At 41.9% G+C, this 19,981-nt stretch overlaps 3 protein-coding genes across 14 annotated transcripts in view; 1 reads left to right on the top strand and 2 right to left on the bottom strand.

Annotated features, from left to right (window-relative positions):
* The window catches only part of cbx5 (chromobox homolog 5 (HP1 alpha homolog, Drosophila)), a 28,803-nt gene extending 19,132 nt beyond the window's left edge, over positions 1 to 9,671 (bottom strand). For 2 of the 5 annotated variants that reach the window (XM_042099445.1, XM_042099443.1), the window contains exons 1-5: positions 9,517 to 9,671; positions 8,052 to 8,241; positions 7,746 to 7,962; positions 6,060 to 6,160; positions 4,983 to 5,127 (exon numbers count right to left, since the gene is read on the bottom strand). In XM_042099445.1, coding sequence (XP_041955379.1) covers positions 4,986 to 5,127; positions 6,060 to 6,160; positions 7,746 to 7,962; positions 8,052 to 8,191 — 600 coding nt within the window. In that variant the 5' untranslated portion in view covers positions 8,192 to 8,241; positions 9,517 to 9,671 and the 3' untranslated portion in view covers positions 4,983 to 4,985. Of the gene's footprint in view, positions 1 to 3,482; positions 5,128 to 6,059; positions 6,161 to 7,745; positions 7,963 to 8,051; positions 8,242 to 8,331; positions 8,435 to 9,506 lie in introns of those variants that run through there. The other 3 variants (XM_042099446.1, XM_042099442.1, XM_042099447.1) reach the window with 3 other exon arrangements.
* Positions 9,672 to 10,188: 517 nt separating this feature from the next.
* Positions 10,189 to 14,654, top strand: hnrnpa1b (heterogeneous nuclear ribonucleoprotein A1b). Of its 5 annotated transcripts, none has more exons than XR_006033050.1 (12): positions 10,189 to 10,317; positions 10,980 to 11,096; positions 11,201 to 11,347; positions 11,437 to 11,647; positions 11,729 to 11,806; positions 11,903 to 12,001; positions 12,086 to 12,163; positions 12,493 to 12,690; positions 12,798 to 12,956; positions 13,044 to 13,129; positions 14,401 to 14,480; positions 14,569 to 14,654. XR_006033050.1 is itself a non-coding variant. In XM_042099435.1 (11 exons), exons 1-10 carry the CDS (start codon positions 10,306 to 10,308, stop codon positions 13,115 to 13,117), a joined length of 1,116 nt encoding a protein of 371 aa, XP_041955369.1. In that variant the 5' UTR covers positions 10,189 to 10,305; the 3' UTR covers positions 13,118 to 13,129; positions 13,374 to 13,708. The 5 variants fall into 5 exon arrangements, 2 of the variants coding, with proteins under 2 accessions (XP_041955369.1, XP_041955368.1); XR_006033048.1 differs by having other exon boundaries at positions 14,565 to 14,654; XR_006033049.1 differs by having other exon boundaries at positions 14,401 to 14,484; positions 14,565 to 14,654.
* On the bottom strand, positions 13,722 to 19,610 carry nfe2 (nuclear factor, erythroid 2). Of its 4 annotated transcripts, none has more exons than XM_042099430.1 (4): positions 19,340 to 19,610; positions 17,276 to 17,354; positions 16,998 to 17,135; positions 13,722 to 16,314 (listed from the first exon to the last, which is right to left on the bottom strand). In XM_042099430.1, exons 2-4 carry the CDS (start codon positions 17,321 to 17,323, stop codon positions 15,025 to 15,027), a joined length of 1,476 nt encoding a protein of 491 aa, XP_041955364.1. In that variant the 5' UTR covers positions 17,324 to 17,354; positions 19,340 to 19,610; the 3' UTR covers positions 13,722 to 15,024. The 4 variants fall into 4 exon arrangements, with proteins under 4 accessions (XP_041955364.1, XP_041955367.1, XP_041955365.1 ...); XM_042099433.1 differs by lacking the exon at positions 19,340 to 19,610 and adding an exon at positions 18,495 to 18,518; XM_042099431.1 differs by lacking the exon at positions 19,340 to 19,610 and adding an exon at positions 17,529 to 17,797.
* Positions 19,611 to 19,981: the final 371 nt, after the last annotated feature.

Here is a 19,981-nt window from a genome sequence, read left to right as displayed (position 1 = left end):
TGGACATCCAGTTAAGTCTTCATACATACTTCATCCAAATGATTGTATTGACCTACACACATGATGTATATATGCACTGCTAAGATGAATAATGCAACTGTGTAGAGTTGTATAGTACACTCACTGGATAATAAATCATGCAAACACATGCCAAAAATAAACAAAATAATTATTATGCTTTGGATAATGCATATGCATGTATTTATATAATGCATACAAAATATGAGATTTGGAATGCAAATTCCATAGTACTTTGGCTGTGCTGATAGCACAATTAAAGCGCATCCTTATTTTCCTATCGGTCATTGCTCCAAAGACTCGTTAGAATCATAATGTCATTACTGAGGCAGCTAAGAACTTTTATGTGGAGTAAACAACTAGAGGAACACTGCTATGTGCATATTAATTGAAACCCATTTGGCCGATAGCCTGCATAATGCTTTTAATCTTTTCCCTCTCTCTCACTGCACCACAAATTAATTTATGGTTTAATTACAGTATGAGAGCAGAATTACGAAAGAGAACAAAACAGCCATCATTAACAGATGGCAGACAAATGGCAGCAGGTAATTAAAATATAGATTGGGATCAATATCTTGAAGTCCCAACAGATTATGCAGAGTATGCTGTTCATTTCATCTCAGGATGCCTTAGAAATGGATCAGTTAAACCTATGCTGTCATTTTATGGTCAGTTCCTGAGAACTTTTCAACATCAAAATAAACCAAGGATTATGGACAAATGCTAATCTTAACTCACAGCAAAGAGAATTATAAAAAAAAAAGAAACTACAAAACAATTGAATGGAATTGGCATACCTTTGGTTTCTCAGACAGTGACTATTTCTTAAAAAGAAAGATCCAATTATTAATAATTTGCTTTGAGTTCCTGTAGTCAAATGCTTGAGTCAATTCTACAGGCTACAATTGTGCAAGACTAACTGGAGCCTCAACAGACTTCATTGATTACTCAGAAGCTTCAAGAGTAATTACAAAATTTCCATTGACCTCCTAGTGGTGTTTGCAGTCTGGCCATGAGAAAATGCATTCAGCATCATTATCTGAACAGCCTCTGCTTCTCTCTCTCTCTCTCTCTCTCACACACACACACACAGACACCTGGCACACTTCAAGTCCCCAGGTAGGGCCCACCCTCCTTTAGCATTTAACACTTCCGTGGTAAAAAATTATATTGGCTCATAGAGGGCAAGCATTAGCATTTGCATTTTATTGGAGGCACCGAGATTTAGAGAAGGGATATATCAGCTCTGAGCAGACAGAATTAGTTAACAATGCATTATCTGCCTTTTATGGCCACCATAACTCTCTCTCGTTCGACCACGGGTGGAGATGAGAACAGAGGGATGTGCGTGTATGTGGGGGGTGGGGGATGTGGGGGGTGAGGAGTGAGGTAAGCTTTGTCTCTGCTCGTGCCACCGCTAGCAGGAATGTGAAGCAGGCACCATCGGTGCTGATGAAGAGCAGTTCCAGGGCACCTCATGAGATGAAGGCTACTCTCAGGGAAGGCCGATGCCAAGAGGGTCCTGCCTGCAACACCCTGCAATTAATTTCTTGACTGTAATCCTCCAAAATGAGACAATGGAAGTGAATGTCGAAGCATTTTTTCCCTATCTATGAGCTTCAAATGGCCCTTAAAGGCCATTATGCCCATGAAACCACACCTACTTTTTCCTCATGAGGATCACATGAACTGTATTATTTCCTCCACATACACTGGCAGAGTTAAGAGATTGGAGAGTGGCTTTATTTGAGACCTTAATAACCTATACTGGCATTTGCACCATCACTATCTCCGAGTGAACATAATATTTGGGGGAGTAGGCTAATTAAGAGATTTAATGCTTGGGTCTGCAACAATGCTGAAACGCCATTCTCTGAGCATGAATGCAAGTTTCAGAACGACCCCATAGTCTTCAGTGTCCTAACCTGACTCTCGCCAGATGAATTTCATTCCGCCTAGCTCCACTCATCCATCTGGGATCGATCCATTGGAGAGGCTGTTTCAGAAGGCTGGACCTTATCAAAAATCCTTGCATATGTTTGGATAAGCCACTTGTCCGTCGTCTATTGACGTGCTACTTCAACCACTCACATCAAAGCCAACCCGCGACGCTGAGAAGTCTCACAGTCGCTTCTACGCTACGTCTTGAATTTCCTCTTGGGGATCAATAAATCTATCTATGAAACTCCCGCCCTGCATCCCGATTGGCTCTACCATAAAATCTGGTGCTGAAATCACTCTGAACGGAAGCGATCCCAGATGGATGTGAGTGGAGCTAGGCGGAACGAAATTCATCTGGCGAGAGTCAGGTTATCAGTGTCCATTCGAGCTCAATAATGCTGAGGAACACCTCAGGCCCTCTGGATCTTATTAGTCAGAAGTTCAAGTTCTAAACTTGAGCAAATGAGAGTTTGCTTCTTGGAGCACACTCTCTACTTTGACCTAGCCTGCATCTACTGTAGGATCCCCATGTTGCTAATTTCCTTGTATTGGGATAATGTAGGCCTGTAAGTGTAAACATTTCAAGTGGCTCCAAATTCTTTTCCTAACACGCATAAATAGTCCCTTGGCGTTTTGTGGCCTTGTGATGATAGGCATATGGACCCTTTCAAGAGAGTTCCATTATCAGCATCATAGTTGGCCCCACAAGACTTCCTTTTTAACATTCCATATGTTATCTTAATGCAGAGGAAGTAGATTGGGGCCCAAATAGAACGTTCAAGCATTGTTTTTGTTTTTATTGACGAAAGGGTCCATAGGCGACAAGCTCATAGAAGCGATTACCCGTAGACACACGTGCGCTGTGCTCAGCTGGTCTGCTGTGCCGCCCCGGCTCATAAAGCGGTGTCCTCTCTGCCTCTGCCAGGGCCTGGCTGTCCCCAGGGCTGAAAATTTACTGGCCACCTTTGCATTCCATTTTCAGCGCCGCTCTCCTTTGTTCCCTCCTTTCCCTTTGGGGAGCATTCCACCACTGGGGAGGTAGCCAAGGAGCAAAGCATGTATGTGCACGCAGTGTTTCTGTACGCCAAGTTAGACGACAGTAAATGAGGTAGAAGAATTGCACTGCAGGCAATCCTCCACACATCACATATATGTAAGCAGTAACAGCCTGAGCGCTATTGCAAAATAGTATGGTCATTCAGATCAACTAAATGCATGTAAATTAAAGCACTCCTCTACTATCTTATGTTGCAAGGCACATGAAAAGATTAAATGTACTAAATGAGCTTGGGTAAAGTCAACAACACTGGCCAATAACAACACAGCCTTCAAAATAGGGCCCCAACTATTGCCTCAGAAGCAAGATATTCACGATGCTGTGGCCTGAAAACGGATTAATTTTAATTGTTGCCATCTGCTGGTATGATGGTGGTATTACCCTGTTTAGTTTGTTAAAACAAGTGAACACATTTTACTCAAGGGAAACAGAGGAAGTACTTATCACATGCACTTACATTGTGTAATGTTGAAAATTAGGTTTACTGGAATATGCTACAAGACATACAAAATGTGACCGGACAAAGCATTCACCATGATAAAACATGTGGTTTAAATGAACACACTGATTGAAAGAAATAACAGAAAATAATGGATCCGAGGGAGGATGTGGATAGCCATTTAAGAGCAAAAATAATAAAAGGACATACAAAAAAAAAATCCTAAGCCTTGTAACTAGTAAAACACATGATAACCTAAAAAAAAAATTTAAAAAAAAAAACAGATTTAAAACAGAATGAGTTCCACTCATCAAGAGTTACTGGTTTGGTAACAATCCTGTTTGGTCTCGCACCACTGGGTGGAGATGTGGGCCCAGACTCGTCGGCGTGCTGCGTGTTGTCTGGCTAATCCTGGGGTCTGCTTGGGATGTGGGATTGTCAAGACAGGTTATGGGTTGTGTCAGTGTTCTGGCGACAAACTGTGCTTTGATGATGAAAGTGGCATGTCGAGGAGAGAGACTCTTGGCCAAATTGGAACACTGCGGGCAGTAGTACACAAGTCAAAATACAGGCCTCGAGGAAGAAATATCAGGATTTTTTTAAATACTGAGTACAAGAATACAAATGTATACTATACAATTATGCCTTTCACTGCACATGACAAAACTTAGGGATGCAATTTTCTTTGATTTAACGAGTTACAAATAGGTCAATCAAAAATGGAAAAAAAAAAACTTGACACATTGGTGTTAAAAAATAAAAAAAAAAGTCAGAGCAGGTCAAAAGCATCATACATTATGACAAGACCTACACAGTTTATTATAGTTCATCCAACACGGAAGAGAAAATAAGTAGAAAATGCTGCCACAAACCTCCCATTCTTTTCCATTCACATGGACTAAGGGTTCTCAATCCTTCTCTGGCCTCAATGCCTTCTATCTATCCCTTTGAGTCATGGCATGATACCTTAGATTAGCTAAACACACCATCTTGGGCTAATCAGTGGGCCACAGACGAGTTCTACTATCTATGAAGGAAAAGGTAGAATGCAAGGGGGATACAAAGCTAGATTGAGAACCACCAACAGAGGAAATACAATCTAGGAGCAAACCAGAGAGCACTGGTCCTTTTACCCCACCACAATTACAGTGTAAGAAGAAGTTTACAGGAGCAAGATGACTTAACAAACAGAAGCATAGAGTAGGGGGAAAACTAATAACCTAGGATATTAAAATCACTTTCCTTCCATCCTAAATCCAAATGTGCCATCACCGTTCTGGACTGTTTCTCAGTTGGATTTGGAATCGAAGGTTGTTTGACAGACAGGGAGGGCCCCGTCTCCTGGCAAGCCTTGTTCTTTCGCGGTTCCCCTCTTCTTTGTTTAAAAAAATAAAATATCAAAGTTGAGAACCAGTGACACGTGGAGGGGGGATATGAGGGTGCATGTGTGTCAATAGAGGTGTGTGTCTGGGTGTGTGTGTGTGTGTGTGTGTGTGTGTGCGCGCGTGTGGGGGGGTACCCCACTCCTCACGCCTCCACTACACTCTTTTCCTTTTTGTCGCCGTCCTCGTGCCAAGTGAGACGCTCCTCGTAGAAGGCGATGACTATCTGTGGGCACTTGTGATTTGCTTCTTTGGCAAGCACCAGGTCTGCTTCATCTGAGTCCTTCCTGCAAATGAGAGATAGAAACAGGACATTAAACCTAAAATGTTTTGGTATTGTCTTGAAAAGACAAACTTTTCTGACAAAACACTCAAAAAAGCAGCATTAAATAAATATGAACTCTTATGAAAATTCATAATGAAAAGATATTGTTCTATAATCATTTTAGGACATCAATGTGCCTGGAGTTTTAGGTATAAGTGAGACCTTAAAACTGCCGAAACGGTATTCATATTACAAAGGTGTGTAAATGCTCATTAAAATAGTAATTAACACTTGAATGCCAGAAAGTCTGGTGGAGTGGTACCGGTGTGTGTGTGGTGGTTCTGGTGTGAATGAGCCTTAATTGGTGTGAGGACAATTACTGCCCCCCCCCCCCCCAGTAGACTAAACGAGCCAACAACTGCTAAAATGTTTTACAATTCAGATGTAACAATATACCTACATAACTCTTAGCAAATGCAGATTTAATTTGTTACTCTTCAATTATGTTTTAGTTTCTCCTTCTATTGATTTTTGCTTACATATATGTTGTTTAAAACAACAGAAATTACATAAAGAACCAATTCCATTATGATTGTGATGTACTGCATATTCCGATAATGTGTTGATGATATTACTTGGTAAGAATTTGTTTAAGTTATTTTCTCTCTTTGTGCACTCAAAGAACTGTGTATGAGTATTTAATCTTGTTGCCAATCAGTAGAGTTAGTAGAGTTTACAAAGATAGACACCCAAACGCTAATGTAGTGATACTGTGGATGATGGCTTTTCCTTCCCACACATAAAGTAAGGACTTTCCAGACTATGGTGCAGTGCGGATTTGGGCGTAGGTTTTCACACTTGGCCTCTGACCAGCCAAGAGAGATTAGCATTTGCTTTTTAGATGTAAATGATTAAGGGCTCTGCATTGTCTTGGGCTGAATGCAAGCTTCTCACCATTTCATGAGGAACATTAGGTCACCACAGGAGTCTGTGGCACCAATGATCTTCTCCGGTTCCAGGCCTCGCTCAAAGCCCCGCGCTACGAGGATAGCGTCCTATATATGAAGGGCAAAGAAAGGAAATCAGTACTTCATTTAAAAGAAATCGCGGGCAGTGGTAGTGTAGTGGTTAAGGAGCTGGGCTAGCGTGCAGTAGCCTGAAAGTTGTCGGTTCAATTCCTGGCTTCCACCGTTGTGCCCTTGAGCAAGGCACTTAACCCCAAGTTGCTCCGGGGACAATGTGATCCCTTGTAATATAGCTGACATATGTAAGTCACTTTGGTCAACAAGTGTCTGCTAAATGTAATGTAATGTAATGTAATGTAAAATCAAATTTGATCATCTTAGATAAAAAGGAGAGAGAAAGTCTTCTGTGCATCTTTCCCCAAAAGACATAGAGAAAGAGCAAGCAAACAAATAACACACTTCTACACTAAAACGTTACTCTGTCAAATCAGTCATAACCGCCATTAAGTACATTTTCCAAATAAGACACTACCAAATAAACAGCATTTTCTGATTAACCGAATAAGGTCATAGTTGGAATAAGCAATAATCAAATTAAGGCATGTGGGGCATTCCGATCTTGGTTGCATTATTGAGTTGCATTGGCATGTATACACCTTAATTTCATTATAAGAGCCTATTCAAATTTTCAGTGCAGAAGCAATTACTGAATGTGGAACACTAATACCGGCGATGGTTTAGAACCTTGATCAACCTTCTTTACCAGTTATAATCAGACTGTGCTGAGTTACATGTAAATGGGACCATGAATGGAATATTCTACAGTAAACACTATATTCACAGTATTGTTTTATTCTAAACATGGTAAATAGTCAGATTACTACTGTGCATGTAAATGCACAATGAACAAACAGCATATTGATCTCACATTTACACCATAAATACAATCACTGGATTCATGTGTTTCATTCAGACCCATTGCCACAGGTGTACAAAATCAATCACCAAGTCTTGCAGTCTACATTCACATTTCTTGTGAAAAAGGAGTTGAGTGAATTCAAGCGTGTTACTATCATAGGGTGCGCACAGCAAGGTCCATAAAGACATGTTTGGGTGAGTTTGATGTGGAAGAACTTCAGACGTGGCAGAGCCCTGACCTCAACCCCATCATACACCTTTAAGATGAACTAACGGAGATTGTGAGCCAGGCCTACCCGTACAACACGAGAGTCCTCTGCATGAAGAGTAAAATAAAACCCCACACACACTCCAGAATCTTGTAAAAAGCCTTGCCAGGATGCTTATGCTATGCTTTTGTCCATATAGCGTATCCTGAAATTCCAAATTAAATAACAAAGTACATCTTCAGATTTTGTCACCTGAAGATATTGAACTATGAACAAATACACGGACAGGTTATATTGCAACATGGATAAACACCCTGCTCCAAAATGACTATGTTCACGGTTCTCATTAAAGCTTTTGTTCTAAGGCTCTACAGCACTATTATACAAACATGTGCCATTGAGAGAACCTCCAGATCTATTACATAAAATACAGTAAAACTACTTTAAATATGGATTAATATCAAATGAATAATGAAGATATAAAACATTCTAACAACCAAGAACTGACACAACTGCACATGCACTATCATTCCAGCTTTCACCATCACCTCTTTTTTCCGTTTGGCTTTGCTGCCTCCTTCCTCATCCTCCTCTGCCGAGCTTCTCTTGTTGCTGCTACCGTCCTTGGCCCGTGGTGTCGAACTTGTGTTGGAGGATTTTCCACCGCTGCTTGGGGGGTTGCTTCCCTTTTTGTAAGTCTTCATGAACTCAGCAATGAGATCTGGACAGTCCAGGTTCTTCTCCGGCTCCCAGGTGTTGTGCTTCCTATCATTTCAATGATCAATGTCAGACTCAAGATATGGTGACCCATTACAGAACACCACCAATATATGAATAAACAACACCAGACTCACTCTGAGAAACCTTTCCATTTCAGGAAATATTCAACACGGCCCTTCACGACTCGTCTGTCTATAACCTTTTCAACTACATATTCTTCCTCCTCAGATGACTGAGACGAGCTTCCATCCTGTGACTGGTTCTTCTTTCCCATTACTATGCCTCAGTTGAAAACTCCTAACCCAATGAGGGAGGATTTTCTTCCTAGAACAGTCAAAGAAAAGATATCACATGAAATTTGCACATGGAAAGTTGCTGGCTTATTTACATAAACATGTTGCTTTTACTCCACACTTCCTGGTGTTCAGAGGTGCAGTTGGAATAAGGGGATCTGGGGTATTTAGTGGAGATGTCAGAGTGACAGATCAGATGCAAGGAGCTGCACTTCCACCTCCTCCTGTCATCAAACCGAAAAATGTGATATATGAACAAGACATCTCAAAAGGCAATCCAAGGTCTGCTGTAAAAATGTATACAAATGTTGCACGTGGTCCATCAAGATCCATTCTGTCTAAGTAACACAAGACCGTCCTTGTCAGACAGGTTAGATTGACAACTATTTGCAGAAACTGCAGTTTCAAAAACTTCCTCGTAAACGTAAACATATTGAACGCTTATGCAAAGTCCCACTTGCTGATAGATGTCCAGGTTATTCCCAGCAATGTTGAGTTAATAACTGCACATCAGCTGAGTAGCTTGCAACATGCCAAGGGCTGCTGATTAATACAAATAATGCAAAAATAATGTTTTAGCAAAGATATCAGATTTTATCTTACGAGATGCCACTAAATCGATGAGTGGTACAGTAGCGTCAGTTATGGTGTTTACCATTGAGTGGCCCGTTAACATTAGCCCTTAGAGCTAATGGCTTGGCAACATTGGAAATATTAAGATGTGACAACATAGACCGCCAGAAGAGCCAAAAAGATTTCAGTATACATTTGATGTTGCTAACGTTAATTTCTAGTACACATCAACCAGTCAATCTCCCGTCTCGTCAGTCGTATCCTTGTAAACAGCTAACAGTTAGCTTTCAGCCTAGCAAGTCAGCTCGTTTTGTTACCACGACAGTGCATACGGTGTGCCTAGCCAGGTAGCTAACATTTCTTAGCTTGCTAGCTACTGATAGCGGACAGACAGATTTTTACAGGTTAACTATCCATTTTGTTTTGTTACATGTTACACACTGTTCTATACACATTCCTTTATAGTTTTCTGTTGTCGGTCAGAGTAACGTTATCGTACACAAATCTCATTTTACGCGAGGGAGGACAACCAGTCAAGTTATTTGATTAGCTCAGAGGTTAACGTTATATCAAGCTTCTTTATCCTAACGTCTGTCTTTTTAGCCAATGTTAGTTACCAGGTCGCAGATTAATCCATGGTCAGTTACTAGCTAAATATACTCTTCTTTACTGTTGATTTAAGATTTGTTAGCGAATTTTGTCAACGAACGTAAGATCACTTACGAACACTCACCGCACAGTTTTCTAAGATTCAGGGACAAACTACACCAAACGCGAGGCTAGTCAGCTAATAAGAAATTAGGTTTCACCCGTAGTTCCTCCTCTCTGTACGCAGCTGCAGATGTGCTCAGCGCGCCAAAATACACAATGGCCGCCGTGTGTACGCATGCGTATGCGCATTGTATCGAAACGATAAAAATACTGGATTGTCCGAGGCTACATACCGTTTTATTATGAAAGTTATCACTGGATATAACTATATACAGCGTATGTTACTGACATGTTAACACACCTGCATTCTCGTTTACAGGATCTGGGTGGTTAGAGAATAAGTAAAGTGAGCTCAATGGGGTTTACTGAACGTATTCATCACTGCACTTGTTTGACGTGTGTTTTTTATATACATATATTTTTCGATACAGTTGGTTTTGTAACATTAGATAGTCACACTGTTGCATTGTCGATACATTTTCTTAGACATTGTAGCCAAATGAAATGCACGCCGTAAGCATTTCGCACTTCGCCACAGGTAACGCCCTTTTTGTTTACTGTTCTTCAATTGGTCTAAACGTCTCTGGTGCGCAATATCATTGGATAGGTAGTGTATTGACTTACAATTAGACCAATACAAAATCAGAGGAAGTAACAATGTGACGGCAGCGGGAAATTCTGACCAATTAGACAGCTTATTGGGTGGGTCTATCATCAATTATTTAATCCAACTCCCATATCCATTTTCAGAGTCTGTCCTAGATTCTCCTCACAGCATACTGTCGGTCGGGAGAAATTGTCAGAGCGCAAAATGTCTAAGGAGGTAAGAATGCGTTTATTGTACAATATATTTTTTCGATGTACCGCTGAATATATGATGTAAGTGGCTTAAGGTAGTTTTCACGTCGATGCATTTAACAATATGCAGTTTACCATAGTCATTGTGCACGAATCCAGTAAGATTGCACCGCCATTTTGTCAACCGGCCCTGTAGGCCTCATGGTTGTGATGTGCGAAAACAAGAGCATGTGTATCTCTCAGGTGATGAGTATTTTTTTTAGTTGACGTTAATGTTTTAACGAATGGGATGCGTTTAAAATGCAATTTCATAGCGTCGTATTTGGATAAAAGTGCTCATCGCTTTGTTCTTCATCTGGTAACCACATGTCAACATGGCGGCGGCGCCGCGGCAACCTTTAACTAAGTAACGTTAGCCATTCTGTAGCTAGCTAGTGTTAGCTAACCTGTGTGCAAGAATAATCCCACTGTAGTAGCCCTTTTATGTTGCTGTGCTGTGCAGTCATATTTATTACGTTTTCATATGGGACGTTTTAGAGATTGGGATGGTCCATTTTGATTACCCCGTAACTGTTAGTCTTGTGCATGCTAACGCCTCCTGTTGCGACATATCCTATTGTGATAGCATTAGCCGACATGATGCACTAACAACACTTTCTAATACGCATGCCCTTTCTGTCTTCACAGGTCCCACGTGAGCCGGAGCAGCTTCGGAAGCTCTTCATTGGAGGTTTGAGCTTCGAGACAACAGATGAGAGTTTACGTGCTCACTTTGAACAATGGGGAACACTAACAGACTGTGTGGTAAGTAGCAGTAGTCTATCGTGATTCCATATCAAGCCGAACACATAACTGAATTTAACTGTGTTTAACAGGACTGAGGTGCTCACTTATTTTTTTTCTTTTAGGTCATGCGGGATTCTCAGACCAAGCGGTCACGAGGATTTGGATTTGTTACATATTCTTCTGTGAAAGAAGTTGATGAGGCCATGTCGGCTAGGCCTCACAAAGTAGATGGAAGGCTTGTCGAGCCTAAGCGTGCAGTGTCCAGAGAGGTAACTGAGTAGATTAAAATCACTATTTTAGGCAGTGTGATTTTGATCCTGATACAGAAACTGACTTGGTTCTTTGTTCTCACCCTCAGGATTCCAACAGACCTGGGGCACACATCACAGTCAAAAAGATTTTTGTGGGTGGTATTAAAGAGGATACAGATGAAGGCCACCTGCGTGACTATTTTGAACAATTTGGAAAAATTGATGCTATTGACATTATGGTTGATCACAAAACTGGCAACAAAAGAGGCTTTGCATTTGTCACATTTGATGACCATGATGCAGTTGACCGTATTGTCAGTAAGTATAATTAATGATTGGTCATGTTTAAAGTTGCTAAGAATGCTTGTCCCGGTATATAATTATATATTTATTTTTTAGTTCAGAAGTACCACACAGTGAACAGTCACAACTGTGAAGTGAGGAAGGCCCTCTCCAAGCAAGAGATGCAGAACACTGGTATGGGCATGAGTGATCATTTGTTTGGCAGCAATTCAAATGATCCATCGATTGCGTCGCTGTTACATGAGAATCTAATTTCCTTCTGATTTACAGGAAGGGGAGGAGGAGGTGGTGGTGGTGGCAACTTTGGCAGAGGTGGCGGATATGGCAATGACTTTGGTGGTGGACGGGAAGGCTACTTTGGAGGTCGTGGTAAGTATTCAGCTGTTCAAATAACTGGACTAAATGAGTCTTGGTAGTACATTGTGGAATTGACCTGAGATTTTATTTTTTCAGGAGGAAGAGGAGGAGGTGGTGGTGGAGGAGGATATGGTGGTGGTGGAGATGGCTACAACAATGGTTATGGAGGCGATGGTGTGTATACTCTATGGCTGCACAATTGTTTTAACTCTGTCAATTTTTAATCAATGCAATTGGCTAATTGCAAAGGTTGAAATTAATTGTGCAGTTGATGCTCAATGATTTTATACTTGACATCCTTGTGTGAAGGGCAGTGAGGCTTACATAAGTGTTGTGCTTCTCGTGTACTAGGCTTACTTCTCAATCAAGAATGGCCAAACTTAAAGTGAAAAGTTGTATTGTAAATCAAATTGTAATATTTGTCAGAAATCTGATTTGGTGATTTTTCCCCCAAATCGTGTAGCACTATTAATCTGCCAAATTAATCTAATCTGCCAAATTAGGTGGATTTCAAGAAAAGGATTCAAGAGTAGTCCCAACTGAAGACTCTCTGTCTTTAGGTGGCTACGGCGGTGGGCCTGGGTATGGTGGTGGTAACCGTGGATATGGAGGAGGAGGTGGTGGAGGCTATGGCAACCAGGGTGGTGGCTATGGAGGCAATGGCTATGACAACTACAACGGCAACGGCGGCAACTATGGCGGTAAGACTTGGATGTGGTGAAATTAAGAGGAGCACTCCTAGCAACTGTAGTTTTGCCAGACCGTTTCATACGTGTAAGTCATTATCTGTATGTGTTGTATTTTCTAGGCAACTTTGGAGGTGGTGGTGGTGGCGGAGGTGGTGGTGGCGGCAACTACAATGACTTTGGCAACTACAACAACCAGGCATCAAACTACGGTCCCATGAAGGGTGGTAACTTTGGAGGTGGAGGCGGCGGTGGTGGCAGGAGTGGTGGCCCCTATGGTGGTGAGCATCATGCACGCACGAGTGGGGTCATTCCTTGAGCATTGAACTGTGGCCTCAACTTAACGACTTGATGTCCTTGTCCCTCAGGTGGCTATGGAGGTGGCTCTAGTGGGGGAGGCAGTGGTGGCTATGGAGGTGGCTCGGGAGGACGGCGCTACTAGACGTTTTGACAGGTTGGTGCTTCAGTCAGTGCGCCACACAATTCCAGTGTTGCAGCTAAACTGTCATTAAGTGGAATGTTAGGCTTGTATTGCTGCGCACATGTAGTGTAAACTGAGAAGCAGTGCTGACTCATCTTTGAATCTTACTGAAATGCACTCCTGTGCATAAGCTTTCAATCTTAAGTGCCTGGTATGGATCTGTAGATGACCAAGTCAGTCTGCAGGTTTAACAATGTTGTTCCATATTGTTCAACAGGACTCAGTACTTAGGAGAGTGGAGAACAGGCGAGAGGAGAACAGGAGAGGTGACAGGGCAGCTGCAGGTTTACTCCCGCTAGATCTGCTCAGCCAAACAGTTGTGGCAGGTTACCGCTGCCACAAAGAAGAGATGTGTACAATAGTGCAAAAATCATGTGTGAGGTTTCATGAATTTTGTGTTTGTCAAACAGGATTATTTTATATGTCATTTCTGGATAAGCATTCCAATGAGGTTTTTACATGTAGATTACTTTTTAAGTCAGTCCCATCTTTATTTTTATGTAAATGAAACCAATCAAGTTGAAATAAACGTGTTTCTTTTTTTTAAACCGAGATCCAGTTGTTAGTCTCTTTTGGGGTAAAGGGAGGGGTGTGGTCTTTGGGATTCTTCAGTTGATTTGCACACTTGTCAGAAGGAACTATTATGGATGGGCAATTGTTGGAGGATGGTGGTGTATGTGGAGTTTAGTCTTGACCACCATATTGGTCACATTTAAATAGTACTCTGAAGAAATCTTGAATATCCAAATGCCAACAACGACATGGCCAACTGCTAAATCAATGAAACCTCAGTCTTAATGACTAAAGTGTAAGCAGTTGGCAGTCTGAGGCCAAATGAAGTGCTTGGAAAGATGTGAGCTACAAGAGGCTAGCTTACATGTGCATAAAGCTAACCATGGAAGCAAGCTGAGGGAGAGGAGTAGATCAACGCCAGGAGCCAGAGAAGCAGGGGAAAGTGAGTACAGGTCGCCACTGAGACTAGCAGGCCACAACTACCAAAGGCTTTATAAAGCTCCCATAGGTAAGAACAGCCTTTTCAACTGGACTCTACATGAGAACTCTGTATTGGACCATATTATGCTTGTGAAGTTTGAATTACTGTAGATTACCAGAGGTATCTAGGTTAATCTTCAGAATGTAACAGTAGTCTCCTACACTTACGTAATGCATGCATTTGTAGGTAGTACGACAAATGTCTAGATGAATTCACTTGTCTTGTTCTAAGTGCAGTCTCCTTTTCTTAGGTGATCATTTGTGACCAGTTGTCCCAGGTGCTGGACAGATACCTGCTGAGAGGCCTGACGATAAAAGGAAACTGTATGATGTATGTACATGTGTTTTTTTTTTTATTTATCTATCTATACTTACAGTGGAGTGTGCTGCTCATTTTGTCCCTTTTTTCCCACAGGAAGGCCTATAGTGGTGAAGCTTTTTTAAAAATATTTTTAAACTTTTTTTACAATGTTTATTTTTAATAAAATATTATTTTTTTACACAATGTGTTTGGAACTCTTTTGTCTAGTGAGCAAAAAATGGGCAAATACATACAAAAAATACATTTTAACCATCTTGGGTTGTAATGCTCCTGAAGATAACGGCTAGCACAGTTTCTTGCCAATATGTTTATATATTTAAAAACTTCAGTAATCGTGTTTGTACTGCCAAAATGTATCAAACACCCTGGCAGTTTAAGTAATTGCTCTGCTTATTTATGGAAGACCTGCTCAGTCGTGTAACTCAAAAGTTCTTTCATCACAAACACGTTGTGCAATAGATGCTAAGATATGTAGGATAGTATTGCAGCATGTGGGAATATCAGGTAGAAATTTGTCTAATGCAAGGTAAAGCTCAATTCTGATTCATTGGTATTATTCCACCTCTAGTGCTGCATTACGAGGCACTAAGTACACATTGCCATCATTGGTCTGTTGGAGAGAATAATCATCTAGAGAGTAGGGGTGGCCCTCTTCATCGCGGAGTTGAGAGAAGACTTTGGTATAAAGCTCAGAAAGACGGCATTTGATGACTGCCAGGCTTCGCTGGTAGTCCACGCGCTCTCTGGCCAAGTGCTCTCGCTGAGCGCGGAGCTGCCCCAGCTCCCCCTCCAGGTGCACGATGTTCTCCAGCTTGCGCTTCCTGCAGTTCTGCGCTGCCACTTTGTTCTTCCCCCGCCGACGGATGTCGCGCACCAGGGCAAGCTGGGAATCATTGAGAGTGTACTGGGTCAACAGCTCGTTGAAGTCGTCAACAGGCAGGTTGATTATCTTTTCCAAAGGGAAAGGGATCTTCAGAGCCATGGCTCGTCGTTCGTCTCTGCTCAGGGGTATGGGGGCACCAGGCCCCTTTGGCTTGGTGTATGAGCTTGTACAGGAGGAGCCTGCACGGCTGCTGGACACACAGGGACTGTTGAGGTGCAGGGCAGTGGTGGGTAAGATCTGTTGCTGCTTGAGTGGATACGCCGAGTGAGATTGCTGGTGGTGGAGGGGAGGCAAGCTGGGGGCCATGGGGAAGTAAGAGGTGGAGGGGGGGCTGGGGAAGTGGTTCATAGGGTGGTGGTGGTGATGGTGGTATTCCATAGGGTAAACAAGGCTGTCTCTCATCCTGCCGTGTTCCCCCATACCCACCTCCATTTCACCCTCCGCATAAGCCACCCCTAGCTCTGTGCAAGCATAGGTCGTTATACTGGTTACACCGTTCTCTGGAGAGGCCAGTGGGGGGCTTGAACCCAGTGACAGACCAGAGTCAGACTCCATGTCATCGATGGCTGCATGCTGCTGTTTGCTGTGGCCAAGACCAGGGCCTGTGCTGTGGGAGTGCCCGAGACCGTGTTTTTCAAGACCGTGGCTCGTGCCCACCAAGTTCATATGCTCAAGCAGGCTCATGAGTGGCGGTTGCAGAGACTGGGTACCGGGAAGCAGCCTGGAGGCCAGCTGACTGCTGCAGTGTGCGTAGTGAGAGTCCATCTCCGGGCCCAGCCGCTGACATGGTGGCATCACCTCGTGGTAGGATCCCTCATAGCCCACAGAGGTCACATCGCACCCCCCAGGTAGAGTCCCAGAGTGGCTCTGATTTATTCCAAAACCCCCAACAGACACTGGTGTCTCCATAGGAGGATACGGTCCGTTCTCATACTGGCTCTCACTCGGGACCTCAAGATCCTGCAATGAAATAACATGCGATTTAAAGCATTGACCCCAAACAACCATGACATCTCTGATTTTTACCTAAGTCGCTTCTAAGGAAACTCATTCAATATAGGCTTAGAAACAAACAAACAAATATTTTTATGAACATATACTGGAGGGATTGTAAAAAAGTGACGGTCCTTTTTTCCCCTACATCATCAACTGGATTGAAACCACGAGCCCTGCCCACCTGTGTGTGTGTGTGTGTGTGTGCCATCCGTAGCTTATGCACAGCTCACTTAGCTCTGCTCAGGTTACATGTAGAAACAGATGGTCATTGTGCAGTGCAGGGGGCTGCTTGCAACATACAGCACTTGGCCCCTTCTTCTCCTCTGTCTTTATGCCCCCATCACTCAATTGGCCCATTGTTGAAGATTTTACCAGAATGTGTGTGTGTGTTTTGGGGTGCGTTCCCAACAGTTTAAATGTAAGGATTTATTTCATTAAAAGTCACTGAACTCTTCTGGAGAGGATTATGATATTCTCTGTCTCAGAAATGGGCTCACTTTCCCCATTTCAAATGTGTAATTTTATATTATTTCTAATAACGCTCTATAAATAATATATGCCATTATGCTAATTTTTAAATAATGTCTTCCACTATCATCATATTGTAATAAGCTTGGCATTTCTGCTTGCACATTGAGACATTGTACCTGTAATTCTGTAATGGCCATCAGCTCCTGCCAAGTGAAGTCCATGTCTGAATCCTGAGGGAGTCGGTGCATCCTGAACCCAGTGGCACTGATGGGCATTGATGCTCCCCCATTAAGCCGTCCAAGGTTTGCCAGTCCCTTGGGCAAGGAAGTGTGACAAATTGTTAGAAAATCCATTTGAATCTAATTGTTTCTCTCTTTAAAATGGTGACAAAATGCAGCCTGTCTAAGGCAAATTTACAGATGGACCAAGTAACCTTCTAACTCTTAAAACTTACTTCGCAGTTCTTTCTCAGGGGGAGCATGCAGTTGGCTGCTGAACACATTCAGACAAGACTCCTGTTGCAGCCAGCACTCCTGTGAAACGCAAAAAGTATATGTAATAAGCCCACTCGGAGCCCTTAGTCTCCCTCAGCAGCCTAGGGAAGCCACAAGTGCACTAATAAGCTTAGCGCCTACAGTTCACACGACATGAAAATAACATAAAATAACTCCTCGGTTTAGTTAATTCGTCTCAAACCACAAACACACCTAACAGAAAAAGCAAACACACGTTAACATCAGAGACTTTTCTGCTGTTGTTCCACTCAATTTTTATCTTCCCGCCGGTTGGTCATGTCACAGTTTTGAGCCGTACTGCGTTTCATTGGGTTGGATTTCTCATATCAGCTGGGCCACTGGGCAGCCATGCCCTTCCCTGATAAGACAATCTACAACACGCCAGCGTGTGCCTTCTCTGATGACCAGAGGATGGGGACTGACAGCAGAGCCACAGCCAGCAACACATGTGTCAGTGATGGCTGAGGGCTATATGCCATGAAGCACAGGGATGTGAAATATTTTCCCTCATGAAGCTGAATTATTATATTATATATGAGCATGAAAATAATACAAACTTTTAAATGAATTACTAAACACTGTTGTTGTACCATGCAAGGCCATTCTATAATGGAAATATGTTTTGCTCTGTTTGAGGCAATAGTGGAGGCCAGTAATATGCATTGCTTCTGAACATGATGTTTGAGTTTGTCTGGATGTTGGTTGTAACTGTTTCTTTTTCCTGCCTTCAATCCAAAAAACCTGTTTATTCTCAGTAGAGACATCTTCCAAAACATCACAATTATGATTATGCCACAGTGACCGTTTATTTGTTTACAGAAGCAGTTTTTCTGCCTTTGTGTTTTGGAAATACAAATAAACATTTTGGTCGGTCAAATGGAATTTATTTGGGTTTTCAGGCAGAATTCAGCTCTTTGTCCTGTACATTATATGAATATGTTCTTGTTCCAAGGAGAAATAAAAGCGCCATTATCCTCAATGTTTTAGCACTATGACATATGCAAGCCAAAAACCTATCATAAGCGTAACCTTAACTTATATCAGAATGTCAAACCATATGGATAGCGTTTCATAGTTCTTTGATGTGTCGTTGTTGCAGTATGGCATATCATGGCAGTGTGGCCATTATTAGATAATTATGTTTTTAATTTATCATACCTGTTGCACTATAGCAGAATAGTGAGACACAATTCTCATATCCTGCCCTCACCACTTACTGGGGAAGATTTCCTTTCTCTGTTTCCCCTTCTTTACAAGCGACACAGCGCTGGCTAACCACCTTGGTTTCAACATCAGGACTGGTGCTGCCCGGCCCATGGCTTTGTACTCTACAAATGATCCATTTGGAATGGGCTGTCGTGAATGAGCTGTATGAAAAGCTGTATTCAAGTTATATTCAAGCACCTTGTCTCATGACAGCACTCACTATCTGGCCTGTTTTTGTTCTGTGTCCTAGCCATATTCACATCCAAGTGCAGCTTCATTGCAGTGTTATGGTTTATTTGCCTCACAGCATTTCCTTCTTCTAAGGTTTTGCTCTATAAATATTTATGGCATCCACAAAGTGAAAGAGAAACAAAATAGTGAGACTAAATTAAATGTACCTCGGATGTTAAAATACATGTCATATGCATTTAAAACGTTCTGGTTGTATGTAGGAAACAAAATGACATGACACTTTTGTTTTGTTTCCTAAAATATTTTTTCAGCTGCATAAACTCAAGCCATGGACAATAACTGAAATTATTTTATAGAAACCTGTTACTTAAAAAAAAAAAAAAAACACGTATAATATTAGTGTATGGGCTTGCATATGTCAGGCAGAGTATTAAGTCAACTTTGTTCATGAAAAAGTTTTAGTGGATCTTATAGTCTCAAAGATTCACATGAGAATCAACTGTTTAAAATGAACAAAAACAGACCAAAAGACATAGTGACATGTTCTCAAAGACAGTCTAGAGAAACTGATGTTTGGAGTTAAGAAAGTGAAAAGAAAAACATACCCGAATATCATTGTCTTGATTGTCTTGAGCAGGTGACTTGAAATGAAAGTCTCTGAAAGTCACATAATCCTGGTAGGAATAGCAAAGGTGATAGAACACAATTTTTTCAAACTTGGAATGAACGGCACATTTGAATGAGTGGCTGCCTTTGACCGATAGTTCTGAACTCCAAACTGTGCATGTGCTCTCTCTCTTTCTCTCCCTCCCTCCCTCTTTCTTTCTCTCTCTCTCACTCACTCACTCTCGTTCTCTCTCACACTCTCTGTCTCTGCTGCTCTGCACTGGCTGTCACTCGCATAAATGGGATGTGTCTGTGGGCGATGTAAGCAGCTTTCCTGTAAAGCACCCACACCACACTTTTTTTGTCCGTTCTACAACACCAGCCACCCTCTAAACCTCCACTACACATCTTTTCATTCTCATAACACAGGGACAGTGTTCAAACACACACACACACACACAAAACATAAAACACCCACAAAAAATCCTTGAATTCATAAAGTGGGTTGTGATGCAAATATTTGGTTCAAAATACATTGTGATATATGGCTAATTAATTGCAAATGCTAAAAAATGCACATCTTACATTTTAATACTTGCAATAGGTGTGGACAAAATATTGCATTCAATACTTCTGACTTT

Source organism: Alosa sapidissima, chromosome 7 (genome assembly GCF_018492685.1).
Source record: "Alosa sapidissima isolate fAloSap1 chromosome 7, fAloSap1.pri, whole genome shotgun sequence".
Lineage (NCBI taxonomy): Eukaryota > Metazoa > Chordata > Actinopteri > Clupeiformes > Clupeidae > Alosa > Alosa sapidissima.
The sequence above is the reverse complement of the archived record's forward strand: the minus strand, read 5'-3'. Positions and strand labels throughout refer to the sequence as shown.

Bases quoted from the DNA above. Each gene is read 5' to 3' on its own strand.
- nfe2 (XM_042099430.1), bottom strand. From the start codon at position 17,323: ATGTGTTCAGCAGCCAACTGCATGCTCCCCCTGAGAAAGAACTGCGAA. The intron at 17,136-17,275 runs GTAAGTTTTAAG...TCCTTGCCCAAG, and splicing joins CCCTGAGAAAGAACTGCGAA to GGACTGGCAAACCTTGGACG. The intron at 16,315-16,997 runs GTACAATGTCTC...ATTTCATTGCAG, and splicing joins TGGCCATTACAGAATTACAG to GATCTTGAGGTCCCGAGTGA.
- hnrnpa1b (XM_042099434.1), top strand. The intron at 11,807-11,902 runs GTATGGGCATGA...TCTGATTTACAG, and splicing joins GCAAGAGATGCAGAACACTG to GAAGGGGAGGAGGAGGTGGT. The intron at 12,691-12,797 runs GTAAGACTTGGA...TGTATTTTCTAG, and splicing joins CAACGGCGGCAACTATGGCG to GCAACTTTGGAGGTGGTGGT.